Source organism: Megalobrama amblycephala, linkage group LG19 (assembly GCF_018812025.1).
Source record: "Megalobrama amblycephala isolate DHTTF-2021 linkage group LG19, ASM1881202v1, whole genome shotgun sequence".
NCBI lineage: Eukaryota > Metazoa > Chordata > Actinopteri > Cypriniformes > Xenocyprididae > Megalobrama > Megalobrama amblycephala.
Genome location: NC_063062.1, coordinates 32,668,319 through 32,686,107, shown reverse-complemented (window position 1 = coordinate 32,686,107; position 17,789 = coordinate 32,668,319). Strand labels below are relative to the sequence as shown.

At 39.9% G+C, this 17,789-nt stretch overlaps 1 protein-coding gene across 1 annotated transcript in view; it reads right to left on the bottom strand.

Moving 5' to 3' along the window:
* LOC125254247 (NACHT, LRR and PYD domains-containing protein 3-like) overlaps window positions 1–17,389 on the bottom strand; it is a 49,003-nt gene extending 31,614 nt beyond the window's left edge. The window contains 5 exon segments of the mRNA XM_048168784.1: window positions 1,886–3,115; window positions 3,117–3,668; window positions 3,950–5,908; window positions 7,146–7,247; window positions 17,333–17,389. Of these exon segments, the coding sequence (XP_048024741.1) occupies window positions 1,886–3,115; window positions 3,117–3,668; window positions 3,950–5,908; window positions 7,146–7,195 (3,791 nt within the window). The 5' untranslated portion in view covers window positions 7,196–7,247; window positions 17,333–17,389.
* Window positions 17,390–17,789: the final 400 nt, after the last annotated feature.

Genomic DNA, 17,789 nt, shown 5'->3' with positions numbered 1-17,789 from the left:
TGTCAAGGTTTTTGCCACAAAATATGTTTTATTATATCCTTAAAGGTTATACTCTCTTTCTTCCGCTCTCTCTCTCACTCAAACACACACACACACACAGAAACGTGTTGTCTGCGCTGCTCTGATGAATTAATCAGCAAAATAGTTTAGCAACTTAAAAGCTACATGACATTTCTCACCAGTGAGGTTCTTAAAAGCTCTTCTAGATTTCAAGTGGTAACAGATTTACTAGAAAGAAATAATATAACATCTATATGACTGACAATACTGGATGTCACCAATGAATCTGACCATTTCACAAAAAGAATGTCATCATCAAAACAAAACCATCATTACTGTGATTCCCAAAGCATTGTAAACCTAAACTGATAACCTTTGGTTCACATCACTATTGGGAAACGCAACCCAGATCATAGTTTCTCTGACCATAACAAATGTGCTTTACAAACACAAAGTTGGAGCAGCCAGAGATAAATTAATGTTAATAAATAGAGTCAAGAGCCCAACTAAAGGAAATGCTTTTCACCATCATGGTGACTTCAAACTAAACTTTCATTAAAACATTAACATCTAAACATCTGTTCATTCTCAGTAAGAACTTTTGTTGATGTATGACAGAAATCAAATCAAACTGGTTAATAATAAGTGTAATAATGTTTAATGGCTGGAAGTCAGTTGTAGTTGTTGTGTCTCTCTCTTTTTCTCTTGTTCCTTCAGTGATTCTGCTTATTATCATCAGGTGTCTCCACTAATTGTCAATCATCACTCAATCATCAATCAATTATCTCATTAACTTTAACACTGCTTCAGTGTTACTTTTTAACACCCGGTAAGATGGACTCTTATGTTCACTTTGGGTGTTAATTTAACACTGGGGATTTTGCTGTGTGTATAGTTAAGTACTTTCACTTAAATGACAATTAATAGGTAATTTGCATTGCCATTTAAGTGAAATTATTGAACTTAAATATACAAGCTTGATAAAAATGATAATTCTAGAAGAAAATTTCAGATGGCACTTAGAGGCTTTTGGATCTGAGCTCTTCATGTATTAATCATGTTGATAGGCCCTATAAAACAAATATTACATATTAATCATGTAAATTTCCTGCATCTGTTATTGACGTCCAAATGACGTCCAAAAAAATTACCCCGTTAAAAGGTCAAATGTTGAACGTCAAGATGACGTCCAAGTTGGGTCATGGTTGGACGTCCAAATAGTGGACCTAGTTTGGACGTTGAATAGATGTTCAGAAATGGTCATGGACCGACGGACCTAATATAGACGATCTACACGTCTATCCGACGTCCAGTGTTTAGTGGGATTTTTTAACATCTTGCTTCTGTAAAAATTAATGTTTTTGTTTGCTTAAAAATCTACAGATTTATACTGTGAATTCCAATGTGCACAACCCCAAAAGATGTAGTTTTACTCAAATAATACCATAAAATCTAAGGTTTTTAGACATTTTCAACATTACAATATTTAATTGTAAAATGTATGCATATTTATTTGTTTTCACAGAAAATATTTATAATTTCAACATTTTATTACAGTAAAAAACAAAGTTTTATCCAGTCTCACAATTAACGGTTATTCAATCTATTTAATACAGTAAAAGGAAGTTTTTGGTTTTACGCTCCATTACCGTTGGAATTTGACGGTGTTTTGCTGTATATTTTACTGACTTTTTTTACAGTGTAGTATAAGCAGAATAATTGACTCCAGGCCGTTGAATTATTAGAAAATCTGCTTCAAGTCGTGGCCGCATTACTAATTTGGGTGTGCATTATTTTCTAATAATTCAACGGCCCGGAGTCAATTATTCCTTACTCATTCTTTTAATGTTTTAACAGTGAAGTGATTGTTCTGAAAGATACTTACTGAACTGATCTGGATTCTTTAATCACAGGCAGCAGCTTCTGAAAAACCTTCAGTTTTTTAGATTTATCGTTTCCTCCAACAAATGTATTAATATCAAACTCATCCAGCTCCTTCTCTGATGTCAACAACACAAAAACTACAGCTGACCACTGAGATGAAGAGAGTTTGGCTTTACTTATTCTCCCAGATTTCAGATACTGTTGTATTTCCTCCACTAGTGAATGATCACCCAGTTCATTCAGACAGTGGAAAAGATTGATGGATTTCTCTGGAGAGTCAATGGTGCTGATCTTCTTCTTGATGTACTCAACTGTTTTCTCATTACTGTCAGATCTGCTTCTTCTCTGTTTCATTAGTCCTTGTAGGAGAATCTGATGAGACTCCACTGACAGACCCAAAAGAAACCTCAGGAAAAGGTCCAGATGTCCATTTTTACACTTTAGAGCCTCATTCACAGCTCTCTGATGCAGCTCAGATAATGAAACAAGTTTAAACCTCTCCTTAACTTTAGACCACAAACTCTGTTTGGTGATTTGGTCAAACACATTTCTGTTGTTGTTTGTACAGGACAGATGCACATATAGAGCCGCTAGATATTCCTGAACGCTCAGATGAACAAAGCAGAAGACTTTCCCCTGATACCAGCCAAACTCCTCTCTGAAGATCTGAGTGCACAATCCTGAGTACACTGATGCTTCTGTCACATCAATGCCACACTCTCTCAGGTCTTCCTCATAGAAGATCACATTGCCTTTCACAAGCTGCTGAAAAGCCACTTTCCCCAGTTTGAGGATCATGTCTTCATCTGTCACGTTCTTCTCATAGTCCTTCTCATGTTTGATGTTGGTCTGAAGGATCAGGAAGTGTGTGTACATTTGAGTGAGAGTCTTGGGAATCTCTCCACTCTCTGCTTCGCTCAACATCTTCTCTAGAACAGCGGCTGAGATCCAGCAGAACACTGGGATGTGGCACATGATGTCGAGGCTCCTTGATGACTTCAGGTGTGAGATGATTGTATTGGCCAGACTCTGATCACTGATTCTCTTCCTGAAGTATTCCTCCTTCTGTGGCTCATTGAAGCCTCGTACCTCTGTCACTCGATGGACACACTCAGAGGGGACGAGATCAGCTGCTGCTGGTCTGGAGGTGATCCAGATGAGAGCAGAGGGAAGCAGATTCCCCACAAGGAGGTTCATCAGCAGCACGTCCACTGATTTCTTTTTGTTCTCTTTCATTCCTTTTAAAACGTAAGGGAAGACGACACTCATCCAGACCATCAAAGATGAACAATACTTTATATTTGTCACTGGATATTTCCATTTCTTTTGTTTCAGGGAAAAAGACATGAAGAAGATCTGAAAGACTGAGTGTTTTGTCCTTCATCAAATTGAGCTCTCTGAAAGGAAGTGGAAATATGAGCTGGACGTCCTGATTCTCTTTCCCTTCAGCCCAGTCCAGGATGAACTTCTGCACAGAGACTGTTTTTCCAATGCCAGCGACTCCCTTTGTCAGCACAGTTCTGATGGGTTTGTCTTGTCCAGGTAAAGGTCTAAAGATGTCATTGCATTGGATCGGTGTGTCCTCTGTTGCTGCTCTCCTGGATTGTGTCTCAATCTGTCTCACCTCATGCTCATTACTGATCTCTCCACTCTCACTCTCTGTGATGTAGAGCTCTGTGTAGATCTCATTCAGGAGTGTTGGGTTTCCCTGCTGTGCTGTTCCCTCATACAGACACTCAAACTTCTTCTTCAGATTTGATCTAAACCTGTTGAGGACTTCATGGCTGTAAAATTAGAATACCACATTATTACATGAGTTAATAAGCACAATGTCTTTTAGCATTCTGTATCATAATCAATGCATATCTTTAGCTCTCTCATAGATGTGTGTCTCTGTGTGAGCAACACTATGTACTTTTAAAAAAATGAGATAAAGATACAAAACTATAAACCAATTAAAATAATAATTATTCATTATCAGAGTAATATTCTGATAATAATTATTCTTGTACATTGTTTAGTATTTTGCCATATTAGAATCATATTTTAATTAAAAAGGTTATACCTGAGATCAGTCTGTGTATCTCCACTCGGAAAATGTACTGGATGATCCATACATTGGATCATCCAGTACACGTCACTCTTCATAGACACACAGCTGGACTCTGGTGAGTCTGATGGTTTCTTTTTAGAACTTAATCGTATTGGATGATCCATAGACGCGTCACTCTTCATAGACACACAGCTGGGCTCTGGTGAGTCTGATGGTTTCTTTTTAGAACTTAATCGTATTGGATGATCCATAGACGCGTCACTCTTCATAGACACACAGCTGGACTCTGGTGAGTCTGATGGTTTCTTTTTAGAACTTAATCGTATTGGATGATCCATAGACTCGTCACTCTTCATAGACACACAGCTGGGCTCTGGTGAGTCTGATGGTTTCTTTTTAGAACTTAATCGTATTGGATGATCCATAGACGCGTCACTCTTCATAGACACACAGCTGGACTCTGGTGAGTCTGATGGTTTCTTTTTAGAACTTAATCGTATTGGATGATCCATAGACGCGTCACTCTTCATAGACACACAGCTGGACTCTGGTGAGTCTGATGGTTTCTTTTTAGAACTTAATCGTATTGGATGATCCATAGACTCGTCACTCTTCATAGACACACAGCTGGACTCTGGTGAGTCTGATGGTTTCTTTTTAGAACTTAATCGTATTGGATGATCCATAGACTCGTCACTCTTCATAGACACACAGCTGGGCTCTGGTGAGTCTGACGGTTTCTTTTTAGAACTTAATTGTATCGGAGGATCCATAGACGCGTCACTCTTCATAGACACACAGCTGGGCTCTGGTGAGTCTGACGGTTTCTTTTTAGAACTTAATTGTATCGGAGGATCCATAGACGCGTCACTCTTCATAGACACACAGCTGGGCTCTGGTGAGTCTGATGGTTTCCTTTTAGAACTTAATCGTATCGGAGGATCCATAGACGCGTCACTCTTCATAGACACACAGCTGGGCTCTGGTGAGTCTGATGGTTTCCTTTTAGAACTTAATCGTATCGGAGGATCCATAGACGCGTCACTCCTCATAGACACACAGCTGGGCTCTGGTGAGTCTGACGGTTTCTTTTTAGAACTTAATCGTATCGGAGGATCCATAGACGCGTCACTCTTCATAGACACACAGCTGGGCTCTGGTGAGTCTGATGGTTTCCTTTTAGAACTTAATCGTATCGGAGGATCCATAGACGCGTCACTCTTCATAGACACACAGCTGGGCTCTGGTGAGTCTGATGGTTTCTTTTTAGAACTTAATCGTATTGGATGATCCATAGACGCGTCACTCTTCATAGACACACAGCTGGGCTCTGGTGAGTCTGATGGTTTCTTTTTAGAACTTAATCGTATTGGATGATCCATAGACGCGTCACTCTTCATAGACACACAGCTGGACTCTGGTGAGTCTGATGGTTTCTTTTTAGAACTTAATCGTATTGGATGATCCATAGACGCGTCACTCTTCATAGACACACAGCTGGGCTCTGGTGAGTCTGATGGTTTCTTTTTAGAACTTAATCGTATTGGATGATCCATAGACTCGTCACTCTTCATAGACACACAGCTGGACTCTGGTGAGTCTGATGGTTTCTTTTTAGAACTTAATCGTATTGGATGATCCATAGACGCGTCACTCTTCATAGACACACAGCTGGACTCTGGTGAGTCTGATGGTTTCTTTTTAGAACTTAATCGTATTGGATGATCCATAGACGCGTCACTCTTCATAGACACACAGCTGGGCTCTGGTGAGCCTGATGGTTTCCTTTTAGAACTTAATCGTATCGGAGGATCCATAGACGCGTCACTCTTCATAGACACACAGCTGGGCTCTGGTGAGTCTGATGGTTTCTTTTTAGAACTTAATCGTATTGGTTGATCCATAGACGCGTCACTCTTCACAGACACACAGCTGCACTCTGGTGAGTCTGATCTCTTCTGCTGCACTGAACTGTAAGAGGGGATTGTAACATTTAAACTATAACAATTGGTTCAGCTCTAAAATCACATTAAATTTAAATAAATACATTATATACAACAAACTGGGACAGAAATCTCCTCAATCATTAAACTGACCTCTAGTAAGAACCACTTCAATCTGTAAACACTTTTTTAAATATTTATTTAGGGCCCAAACATACAGGGACACAAAAATGACACTTACAGCACATGAGCAAAAAAGAATCAATAGACACACACTTCCGCATTCAAGAGACAACATTTAAACATTTATTTGTGTGAAGATATGCTTTCAAATCTATATTTAATATTGTTATAACATACTAATATAGATGATGAGAATTTCCAATTTTATGGAGATAACCTATTGCACATTACACAAGTTCTGTTATTAGTAGTACATCTTTGCAAAACTCTGTGGCGAAGCAGAGACATTGCTCTCGTCATCGGCAAGACCTTGGCTATGTCTGAATATGACAAACTTGATGTCCTTCTGTGAATAGCAGACACAGAGAAAGAGTGAGGACATTATAATGGACACCAGTTCACATGTTCTCCACCGCCAGTACTAGCTGTTCCCACACATGTACCAGGATAGTTTTAATACACGTTTGTACATTTTAGCTTTAAAACATATAGACTTGTAAACATATTTACTGAACACTTATATCTTTCTATACCTGGTTTCACAGACACGACTTAAGCTTGTCCCAGACTAAAATGCATGTTTGAGTTGTTGTAACTCAAAGTAACTTGTACTGACAGATCTGAAAATATGTTGTTGCCATTGTTTGTCTCAAGATGCACACCAGCCATGCTTTTTTTTCTAGTGAACGTTTATAAACATTTATAAAAACTTCTTAAATATCCTAATTGAATACCAAAATGTATTTTCGAAGCGTCAAAAAATTCTAACTACCCACTGATGTCACATGGACTACTTTGATGATGTTTTTATTACCTTTCTGGACATGGACAGTATACCGTACAAACACTTTCAATGGAGGGACAGAAAGCTCTCGGACTAAATCTAAAATATCTTAAACTGTGTTCCGAAGATGAACGGAAGTCTTACGGGTTTGGAACGACATGAGGGTGATTAATGACATAATGACATTAATGACATAATTTTCATTTTTGGGTGAACCCTTTAAATGGAGTACCTGATTTCACTATGATATTTTACTGGTGTATGAATATGTAACATTTTAAGATTTTAATAAGAATACCTGATTTCAGGACGAATATCTTCATCACAGGATGTCTGAATATCATCCATATTGAAACTGCATAGGTGGATCACTTCCACCGTCACCAAAACACTCACAAATCTAAAACACACAGAGTCACAATAATAATAATAATAATTAGTGTTTACAGTTGGATCTTTTTTGAAAATATTATGCAATTTTAAAAGTGTTATGTAAACATATAACATTTGCAGAATATGGTCATTTAAAGTATTCTTTATCAAAGTAATAATAATCAGGGGCCGTATTCACAAAACAATTTATCTTACCACTAAGAGTTCTCCTAAATAGCAGTAAAAGTTCTTAGCTTTTCTCTTTTCTCTTAAAACCTCTTCACAAAGCTGCTGAGCATATATATATATATATATATATATATATATATATATATATATACATTTTTTTTTTTTTTTTTTTTTTTTTTTTTTTTGTAAGTGTGAACTCATGAAAACCACTGCCACAGGTAATCAGACAATATTTAATTATTTGTTAAAGATTTATTTTTGGCGCCTCGTCGTAGATTCAAATCTATAAATCAAAATGTATTGCATTTATGAAGAAAAGGTTCAGCACCCAAGGCTCTATCCTCTATTCCCTCAGTGATGTTCAGTGTCTTTGGGTGGATTAGGACTGTTTGTGATTTGCTCTTAGTGACTTAGAAGTCCTCTTGACTACTCCTAATGTTTCACAGACTTAGGAACTAGTTTTAGCGCTAAAATGCTTTGTGAAATACTCACTTAGAGCAAAAATTTAGGACTCCTAAAATTAGGACTGACACACCCATTATTTTTAAGAGTTTCTCCTAAATCAGCAAGTTAGGAGCTACTTTAAGCCTTAAGATGTTTTGTGAATACGGCCCCAGATCTACTAGACTTCTGTTGTAGGCCTGAAAAATTTTGAAAATGTCTACTTATTTTTGAGAAATGTATTAAACTAATTGTTAAAAACAACAACTGTAAACAGAGAATTTGCTGACTGACTGTACTGTAGTATAGAATTGGTTTTAAAAATCTTGTCATCTTGTGTAGGGACACAGGATGATGTAAGTCCTAAATTATGAAAAATCACCAATGTTAAAATGACAGAATCAGCCATATTTAAGTCACTTTAATTGTTACTGGAATAGTAACAGTGGTAATGCCAATTGCCAACCCACTCCAGCCTTACTGAACGTATTTTACAAATAATCATCCATAACTAGTTGGTGGTTTTGTGTTCACCCCCTATTTGGTATGGACCAATTATGGGCGGAAGTTATGAAGTTATTCTCTCTTGAAATTTGCATTTGCATTTATGCATTTGGCAGACGCTTTTATCCTTACATTACTTACATTGCATTATACTATACATTTGGATCTGAGTATGTGCATTCCCTGGGATCAAACCCATGACCTTGGCATTGCTATTGCCATGCTCTAACCACTGAGCTACAGGAAAGCTGATGAGCCTCACTTATAATTTATATATATAAAGAAATTATTCAACATTATTCAATTTTATATGGAAAAACAAGCCTCACTATTTACATAGAAATATTTTATGTAATTCTTAGTAATAACATTATATTAAGCATAAAGATATATAAACAACCCCCCCCCCCCCCCCCCCCCCAAACAAACAGTTAATTTGTAATAATAAAATCATTAAATATAAGAATAAATCAATCTTCTATATCAATTGGTTTAAAAATGGTATTTTAATGGTCTCACAATTGATAAATGACGAGGGCTACTTATTTACATATTCTGAATTTTCATAGACTGTTTCAATATGTCCACGAGAATATAGCATCGTATTTGATGCAATACCAGCAGGTTTTTTGAGACTTCTGCAAGGCATCAGTGAATCTCACGAGTAATCAACGTTTAAAAAAAGAGGTCTTTTAGACAGTGTTGATATTAAAGATAGTAAATGTAATAATACATTTTTCAGACATTTGATTCATTGTCCTGCAACATTTCGACAAAAATACTTTTGGAATGACCATTTTGAATATATTAATTTGAGATTGATTTGGACTTTTTCAAATAACCAATAACCAATATCACCCACTTCAAGGCTGACATGAAGATTTATTTTGAAACCTTACAAGGACTCTCAAACCGCAAAGCAATCAGAACTATGGGCATTTACAAAGAATTAAATTCCTCTTCTTTAATTTAACTATACATGTATACCCTCTTCTGATTTTTCTTCTTCTTTTCTTTTTTCTTCTTTAATTTGTGAAAAAAAAGTCTGATATCTTGATATGAATGTTATTGTTCGTCATATATAATACTCAAGGTTAAAAATGTTATTGTTTTATGATACTATGTGAAACTTCTCGGAGTATTATTTTTGAAACATTTATATCTGCTGAATATATGTGAAATTTGTACAATTGTACAATTTTGGAAATTAAAAAAGTTCTGCACAGTGTTGCAGGGTTACAGTGTTGCCAAGTCAAGTGTTTTTCCCGCAGAATTGGGCTACTTTAACACTGTTGCCGCGGGTTGAAGCAACCCCAAAATGACATTATATTTAGCCCCTCTTAGAGCTGAAACATGACAAACCAGGGCCCAGATCAGGACGCAGACAAACTGGCTAAACCGACCGTCTGCTAGCCGCCTCACGTCACAGAACTCAGATAATTCACAGCACATAGAAACTCTTTCACCTAGATATTATCACATAGAGACTGTGTCTGTACCTCGAACTAGTAAATACAAAAAACTTCCGAAACCTTTTAAGGGTAAAAATTTAATTGATGTTCAGAAAATGAAAATCACAGATAAATCAGATAAACAAATGATAAAGCTTGGGTTACTGAATATTAGATCTATTTCTTCAAAAGCACTTATTGTAAATGAAATTATCACAGACAATAAACTAGACTTGCTGTGTTTGACAGAAACCTGGCTAAAACCAGACGATTACATTATTTTAAATGAGTCTAGTCCTCAAGGTTATGACTATCGACACAATCCTCGACAGAAAGGCAAAGGTAATATATTCAGAATCATTCAAAAGAATTTCAAATATAATTCCTTCGAAGTGATGGTGCTTTATGTAACATTATGTAAGTTGACATTTGTGCTGGCTACTGTATACAGGCCACCAGGGCACCATACTGACTTTATCAAAGAATTTGCTGATTTTCTATCAGAGTTAGTACTGGCTGCGGATAAAGTCCTTGTTGTTGGTGATTTTAATATCCATGTAGATAATAATAAAGACGCATTTGGATTGGCATTTGCAGACATTTTAAACTCTATTGGAGTTAGACAACACGTGTCAGGACCCACTCATTGTCGTAATCATACCTTAGATCTAATACTGTCGCATGGAATTGATATTGATGCTGTTGAAATTCTACCGCAGAGCGATGATATATCAGATCATTATTTAGTCTCGTGTATAATACAGTTAGCCAAGGCTACAAAACCACCACCCAGCCATAAATATGGTAGAACCATCACTTCTACCACTAAAGATTGCTTTATAAATAATCTCCCCGAGCAGTTTCATCGCCTTAGTATACCTGACAACTTAGAAGAACTCGATGCTGCAACAGAAACTATTGGCTCTCTCTTTTCCAGCACATTAGATGCAGTCGCTCCTTTACGTCTAAAGAAGATTAAGGAAACTAATCCAACGCCGTGGTATGATGAGCACACTCGGGCTCTAAAACGAGCTGTGAGAAAAGCTGAACGTAGTTGGAAGAAAACAAAACTAGAAGTTTTTCGCCTTTCGTGGAAAGAAAAAATGATTGAGTACAGAACGGCTATAAGAAATGCTAGATCTACTTATTTTTCAAATCTCTTAATAGAAAACAAACATAATCCTAGGTATTTATTTGACACAGTGGCTAAATTAACTAGAAACAGAGATTCAACTGCTGACGTTTCCAAAGAGCACAGCAGTAATGACTTTATGAACTTCTTTACTTGCTTTTCACTCTGTACATGCTGCCCTTAGGAGAGATAATTAGGAAGCATGGTGTTAGTTTTCACTGCTACGCTGACGATACTCAGCTCTATATTTCCTCGCGCCCTGACGAAACCTACAAATTCACAAAACTAACAGAATGCATAGCTGACATTAAAAACTGGATGACAAGAAATTTCTTATTATTAAATTCAGAAAAAACTGATATCCTAATCTTTGGACCAAAAACTTCCTCACGAAAAAACCTTGAATACTCTCTAACACTTGAAACTAATCCAACGCCGTGGTATGATGAGCACACTCGGGCTCTAAAACGAGCTGTGAGAAAAGCTGAACGTAGTTGGAAGAAAACAAAACTAGAAGTTTTTCGCCTTTCGTGGAAAGAAAAAATGATTGAGTACAGAACGGCTATAAGAAATGCTAGATCTACTTATTTTTCAAATCTCTTAATAGAAAACAAACATAATCCTAGGTATTTATTTGACACAGTGGCTAAATTAACTAGAAACAGAGATTCAACTGCTGACGTTTCCAAAGAGCACAGCAGTAATGACTTTATGAACTTCTTTACTTGCAAGATTGACAATATTAGAGAGAAAATTATAAACTAAAACTAGAATCATTCGCCGCTATAGGAGAGGAAGAATTATCTAAACTTATCAAATCATCAAAATCAACAACATGTATGTTAGACCCAATGCCGACTAAACTACTGAAAGAAATGCTTCCAGAGGTTGTAGGTCCACTTCTTGATATAATTAATTCATCTTTAACACTAGGATACGTGCCAAAAACTTTTAAGCAGGCTATTATTAAACCTCTTATTAAAAAACCTCAACTAGATCCGAGAGATTTAGTAAATTACAGGCCAATCTCGAATCTACCTTTTCTGTCAAAGATACTAGAAAAGGCAGTTTCAACACAACTGTGCTCCTTTTTAGAAAGAAATGGAATCTGTGAGGATTTCCAGTCAGGATTTAGACCATACCATAGTACTGAGACTGCTCTCGTTAGAGTTACAAACGATCTACTCTTATCATCCGATCGTGGCTGTATTTCTCTATTAGTGTTATTAGATCTCAGTGCTGCTTTTGACACTATCGATCACAACATTCTTTTAAAAAGACTTGAAAACTATATTGGCATTAGTGGAATTGCTTTGACATGGTTCAAATCTTACTTATCTGACATTATCAGTCTGTAGTAGTTAATGAAGAGATGTCGTATCGATCACAAGTTCAATATGGAGTACCACAAGGCTCAGTACTAGGACCGTTGCTTTTCACTCTGTACATGCTGCCCTTAGGAGAGATAATTAGGAAGCATGGTGTTAGTTTTCACTGCTACGCTGACGATACTCAGCTCTATATTTCCTCGCGCCCTGACGAAACCTACAAATTCACAAAACTAACAGAATGCATAGCTGACATTAAAAACTGGATGACAAGAAATTTCTTATTATTAAATTCAGAAAAAACTGATATCCTAATCTTTGGACCAAAAAAAAACCTTGAATACTCTCTAACACTTCGCCCTTAAATCTTCGTCCTCAGTTAGGAACCTGGGTGTGCTCTTTGATACCAATCTTTCATTTGAAAGTCATGTTTCTAGTATCTGTAAAACCGCCTTCTTCCATCTAAAAAATATATCTAAATTACGACATATGCTCTCAATGACAAATGCGGAACAGTTGGTTCATGCATTCATGACCTCAAGACTAGATTACTGTAACGCTCTACTGGGTGGTTGTTCTGCTCGGCTTTTAAACAGACTACAGTTGGTCCAAAATGCGGCAGCTAGAGTTCTTACTAGAACCAGAAAGTATGACCATATTAGCCCAGTTCTGTCAACATTACATTGGCTCCCTATTAAACATCGTATAGATTTTAAAATCTTGCTACTTACTTATAAAGCTCTAAATGGTTTAGCTCCCCAATATCTAAGCGAGCTCTTGGTGCATTATAGTCCTTCACGTCTATTGCGATCTCAGAATTCAGGCCAGTTGATAATACCCAGAATATCAAAATCAACTGAAGGCGGCAGATCCTTTTCCTATTTAGCACCTAAACTCTGGAACAATCTTCCTAGCATTGTTCGGGAAGCAGACACACTCTGTCAGTTTAAATCTAGACTAAAAACACATCTCTTTGCTCTTGCATACACATAACACATTATCAATACATTAACATTTTTCAAATCCGTTAAAGGATTGTTACGCTGCAATAATTAGGTCGGCCGGAACCGAGAACATTTCCTATAACACTAGATATACCTGTACATCAGAATAAGAATAGCATCTACGCTAATATCAGTCTCTCTGCTTATCCTGAGGTTTGCCGGGTGCTGGATCCAGGCCGTATCCAGATCAGATGGAGAACCTGTGTCTGGACCTGACTACAACGTAGCCCAGGAGACAATGGGCCTACAGATCCAGTTCTGGCTGCATCTATAATTCAGATTTTTAATCTCCGTATCCGCTTACATATATTTATATATAATCTATTTTTAATCTCTATAATAAAAATTTATAATTCAGATTTTGATCTCCATATTGTTACAGATCCCTTGTTCCCCTGGACTCCAATTCCCATGATCCTCCTGTTCTCCACACCTGCACTCACTTCCCTCGTCAGCTCCTCATCAGCACTCATCACCTGCACCTGGACTCTATTGTCAGCACTCCCCATATATTGCACTCACTCCCTTCACTCCTCGTCCGTTCTCTGTTTGTGTTAGTGTTTGTATGGTGTTCTCTGCCTTCATTTATATTAAAGTATTGAATGTATTGTGGAAATCCGTATCTGCCTCATCTCTACACCAGCAAACGTAACAGAAGAACGGACCAAAACGTTGGATTTTCACAAGGAAAAAATGGAGACTTCCCCAGCTCCTGGGCTCCTGCTCCTCCAACGCCTCTCACCCTGACAGCCAGCGATCGCCTTATCGGGCTCCTGCAGGTAGGTCGTTCGCTGGAGAGGTATGTGGAGGAGTTCGTTGAGCTCGCTTATTTGTCTAACTGGCCTGAAGCAGTTTTGATCTCCCTGTTTTTGGATGGATTGGATGACGACACTATCCGTTTTGATGAACCTGTTTTTTGTTTCTCCTTAAGCGAAACTATCAATTTAATTTTGTGTTTAAATGGCTCCAAATTCTTCGTGGATAGGGTTCAGGATAAGTGTTGTCGTCCAGTCCATCCAGAAACACGGTTGGCCGGGCCAGTCAGTCAACCTCCGGCTTCCTCCGCATACCCTTCCAGCGAACTCCCTGCCTGCCCCATGCTGGACCCACATTCCTCTACTGGGCCCAGTAAGCGGAGGAGGAGGAAGAAAGCGGCTCCAGTCTCTCCAGAGCCCGCTCCAGTATCCCCAGAGCCCGTTCCAGTGTCTCCAGAGCCGGCTCCAGTATCTCCAGAGCCCGCTCCAGTGTCTCCAGAGCCCGCTCCAGTATCCCCAGAGCCCGTTCCAGTGTCTCCAGAGCCGGCTCCAGTATCTCCAGAGCCCGCTCCAGTATCTCCAGAGCCCGCTCCAGTGTCTCCAGAGCCCGCTCCAGTATCTCCAGAGCCCGCTCCAGTATCTCCAGAGCCCGCTCCAGTATCTCCAGAGCCCGCTCCAACCCTTTCCGAGCCTGCAGCTCCAACCCTGTGCGAGCCACCAAGTGAGGTGGCCTGGCTTATAGACTTTTGGACAGAGCCAAGTTCTCCAGTCTCCGCCGAGCCAAGCGCTCCAGTCTCCGCCGAGCAAGCCGCTCCAGTCTCCGCCGAGCAAGCCGCTCCAGTCTCCGCCGAGCAAGCCGCTCCAGTCTCCGCCGCCAAGCAAGCCGCGCCAGTCTCCGCCGCCGAGCCAGCAGCGCCAGTCTCCGCCGCCGAGCCAGCAGCGCCAGTCTCCGCCGCCGAGCCAGCAGCGCCAGTCTCCGCCGCCGAGCCAGCAGCGCCAGTCTCCGCCGCCGAGCAAGCAGCGCCAGTCTCCGCCGCCGAGCAAGCAGCGCCAGTCTCAGCCGCCGCCGAGTCAGCCGCTCCAGCCGCCGCCGAGCTTACTGCCCCTATGAACTGTGTTTCTGAACCCGCCAGCTCTAAGACTGTTTTCCCTCCCTGCCTCCCTCTCCCACCTCCATCCATTTATGTTTACACGGAACCTCCACCTCAAGCCCCCTCGCCCAGATCTCCACCTCGGACCTCTGGGCGATTACCTACACCCCGGCTCCAACCTCCCTCTGCTCCACCGTTACCCATCAGTCCACCAGCGTCACCAGTATCCATCCTGCCTCCACTCACACCTTGTGCACTCGTCAGCCTGCCCTTCCCTCTGGACTACACTCCTCCGTCTCCGCTCCGTCACTCCGTCCCTCAGTTTCAGTTGGCTTCCTCACTCCCCCCGGTGTTCTTTTTGTTGGCTGTCCTACTGCTTCCACTGCGGCCTTCTGGAGTCCCGGCTGCGCTTCGGTCGGCAGAGCCTTTGGTTCCGCCATCTCCCGCCGGTCCTTCTGCGCCGACTGGGCTTGACGGCGTGAGGACTTCAGCTCCTGACCCACCATGGCCGCCTTCGGCTCCTGACCCGCCATGGCGGCCCGCTGCACCTGACCCGCCATGTCTGCCCGCTGCACCTGACCCGCCATGTCTGCCTGCTGCATGTCTGCCCGCCGCACCTGACCCGCCATGGCTGCCCGCCGCACCTGACCCGCCATGGCCGCCCACGGCTCCTGACCCGCCATGGCTTTTGAGCCCGCCCTGGAGACCTCCACTCCAGTCTACTCATCCCCCTGCTCCGGTTTGAGGTCTCCAGGGCGCCCGCCCCCCTCCCGGTTGTTACATCTACGGCGCGAGGACGCGCCTACCGGGAGGGGGAGGTACTGTTACAGATCCCTTGTTCCCCTGGACTCCAATTCCCATGATCCTCCTGTTCTCCACACCTGCACTCACTTCCCTCGTCAGCTCCTCATCAGCACTCATCACCTGCACCTGGACTCTATTGTCAGCACTCCCCATATATTGCACTCACTCCCTTCACTCCTCGTCCGTTCTCTGTTTGTGTTAGTGTTTGTATGGTGTTCTCTGCCTTCATTTATATTAAAGTATTGAATGTATTGTGGAAATCCGTATCTGCCTCATCTCTACACCAGCAAACGTAACACATATCCATTTACATATATTATATATATCTTCCAAGGGTTTTTTTTCCTCCTAGGACTTTTTTCCCAGTGTTAGCACGCTGGGTTTTTCTCCTAGGGGGTTTTTTCCACCCCTGGGAGTCAGCCGACATTGGCTTAATGTAGCACCATCTTGTATATGTTACATATTACCACACTTGCTTGTACAGCTTATTTTTAACCACTTCTCTTTTTTCTGTGCTTCTAATATGTAAAGCTGCTTTGAAACAATTACCAATTGTAAAAAGCACTATATAAATAAATTTGACTTGACTTGACTGAAATGCGAATTTGACCAGGTGAACCCAGATGACCAGGATTTTACCCTCCAAAAAGTGATTTTTACCGGGAGACCCCCCTGAAGCTCAGTTAGGTGGGGTTTGTTGTGAAAATCTGGCAACCCTGGACGGTTATAGAGTTGCGAATTGTAACATATTAATAAGTTGCTGATATAAATGTAATTACCTACTACCACGATTATTTTCAGTTAGTATGTTTAATAAGTAAAAGATTTTTTTTATTAAGTTACTCTTGGAAAGCAATATAAGCAGAATATAACAACAGTAGCCTATATACGGATGATAAAATGAAATGATATCATGAAATAATGAAAAAAAAAAAAAGTAAAAAAAAAAATAAAAAAAAAAGTGTTTAAAAAAAATCCAACGTTTCACGGTAAAAGAAAAAATAATGTTACTGATAATGTAGTTAGATGAAGTGGTGCATTTCCATATACGTAGTAATGGGCATTTGAAGTAATTTGGCAGCTTGAAAAAAAAACTAAAAAACAGGTCGAACATCGTTGCAAATTAACACAATTTTAACCCTCACTACACAAACATGTAGTGTTGGAATCATGTGCTAATAAACAGATTTAAATTCAAAAACCCAAAGTTAAAATGGACAACAACAAAAAAAATTAAATTAGGCCTACGTATATTTCCATAACTGGTCACTGTCATTGGCCTCAGTAAAAGTTTACTGTCCATCAAAAGCTGTAACTGCGCTCGATCTTGTACGGTGAAGGCTCACCACAATTTACAATTACCAATATGTAACAACATACTATATTTATGCATGCTGTAAGCTTTGATACTCACTCTTTATCCTATCCTCACAATGATGGGGTTCTTTTTTGGTAGGATACAAAATAGCTCCCAACAAAGATAAACTTTCACTTTCGATGGTAAGCTCATTACAACAGTGGAATAAACCATTGCAGCTTCAGAGGGGTGCTTTGAGTAATAAATCAGTGTTTTATCTAGAAACTGCTCCACCACAGTCCCAAATCACATATCGCAATTATTAAAATATTCCTTACTATCATTACTTTGGGTTTGAATATTTGAATATTAATCAATAGACTGAAATCTTGGGTGGGTCTCTCTGGGACACTGCTAAAGTGGTTCCAGTCATTTTTATCTGACAGGAAATATGTGGTTAGGCAAGGAGAATTTTTATCTTCCGCTGCCTCTCTCCCCTGTGGCTCTATTTTGTCCCCCTCCCTATTTTCATTATATATGTTACCTCTTGGATCTGTTTGTAGGAAACATGGAG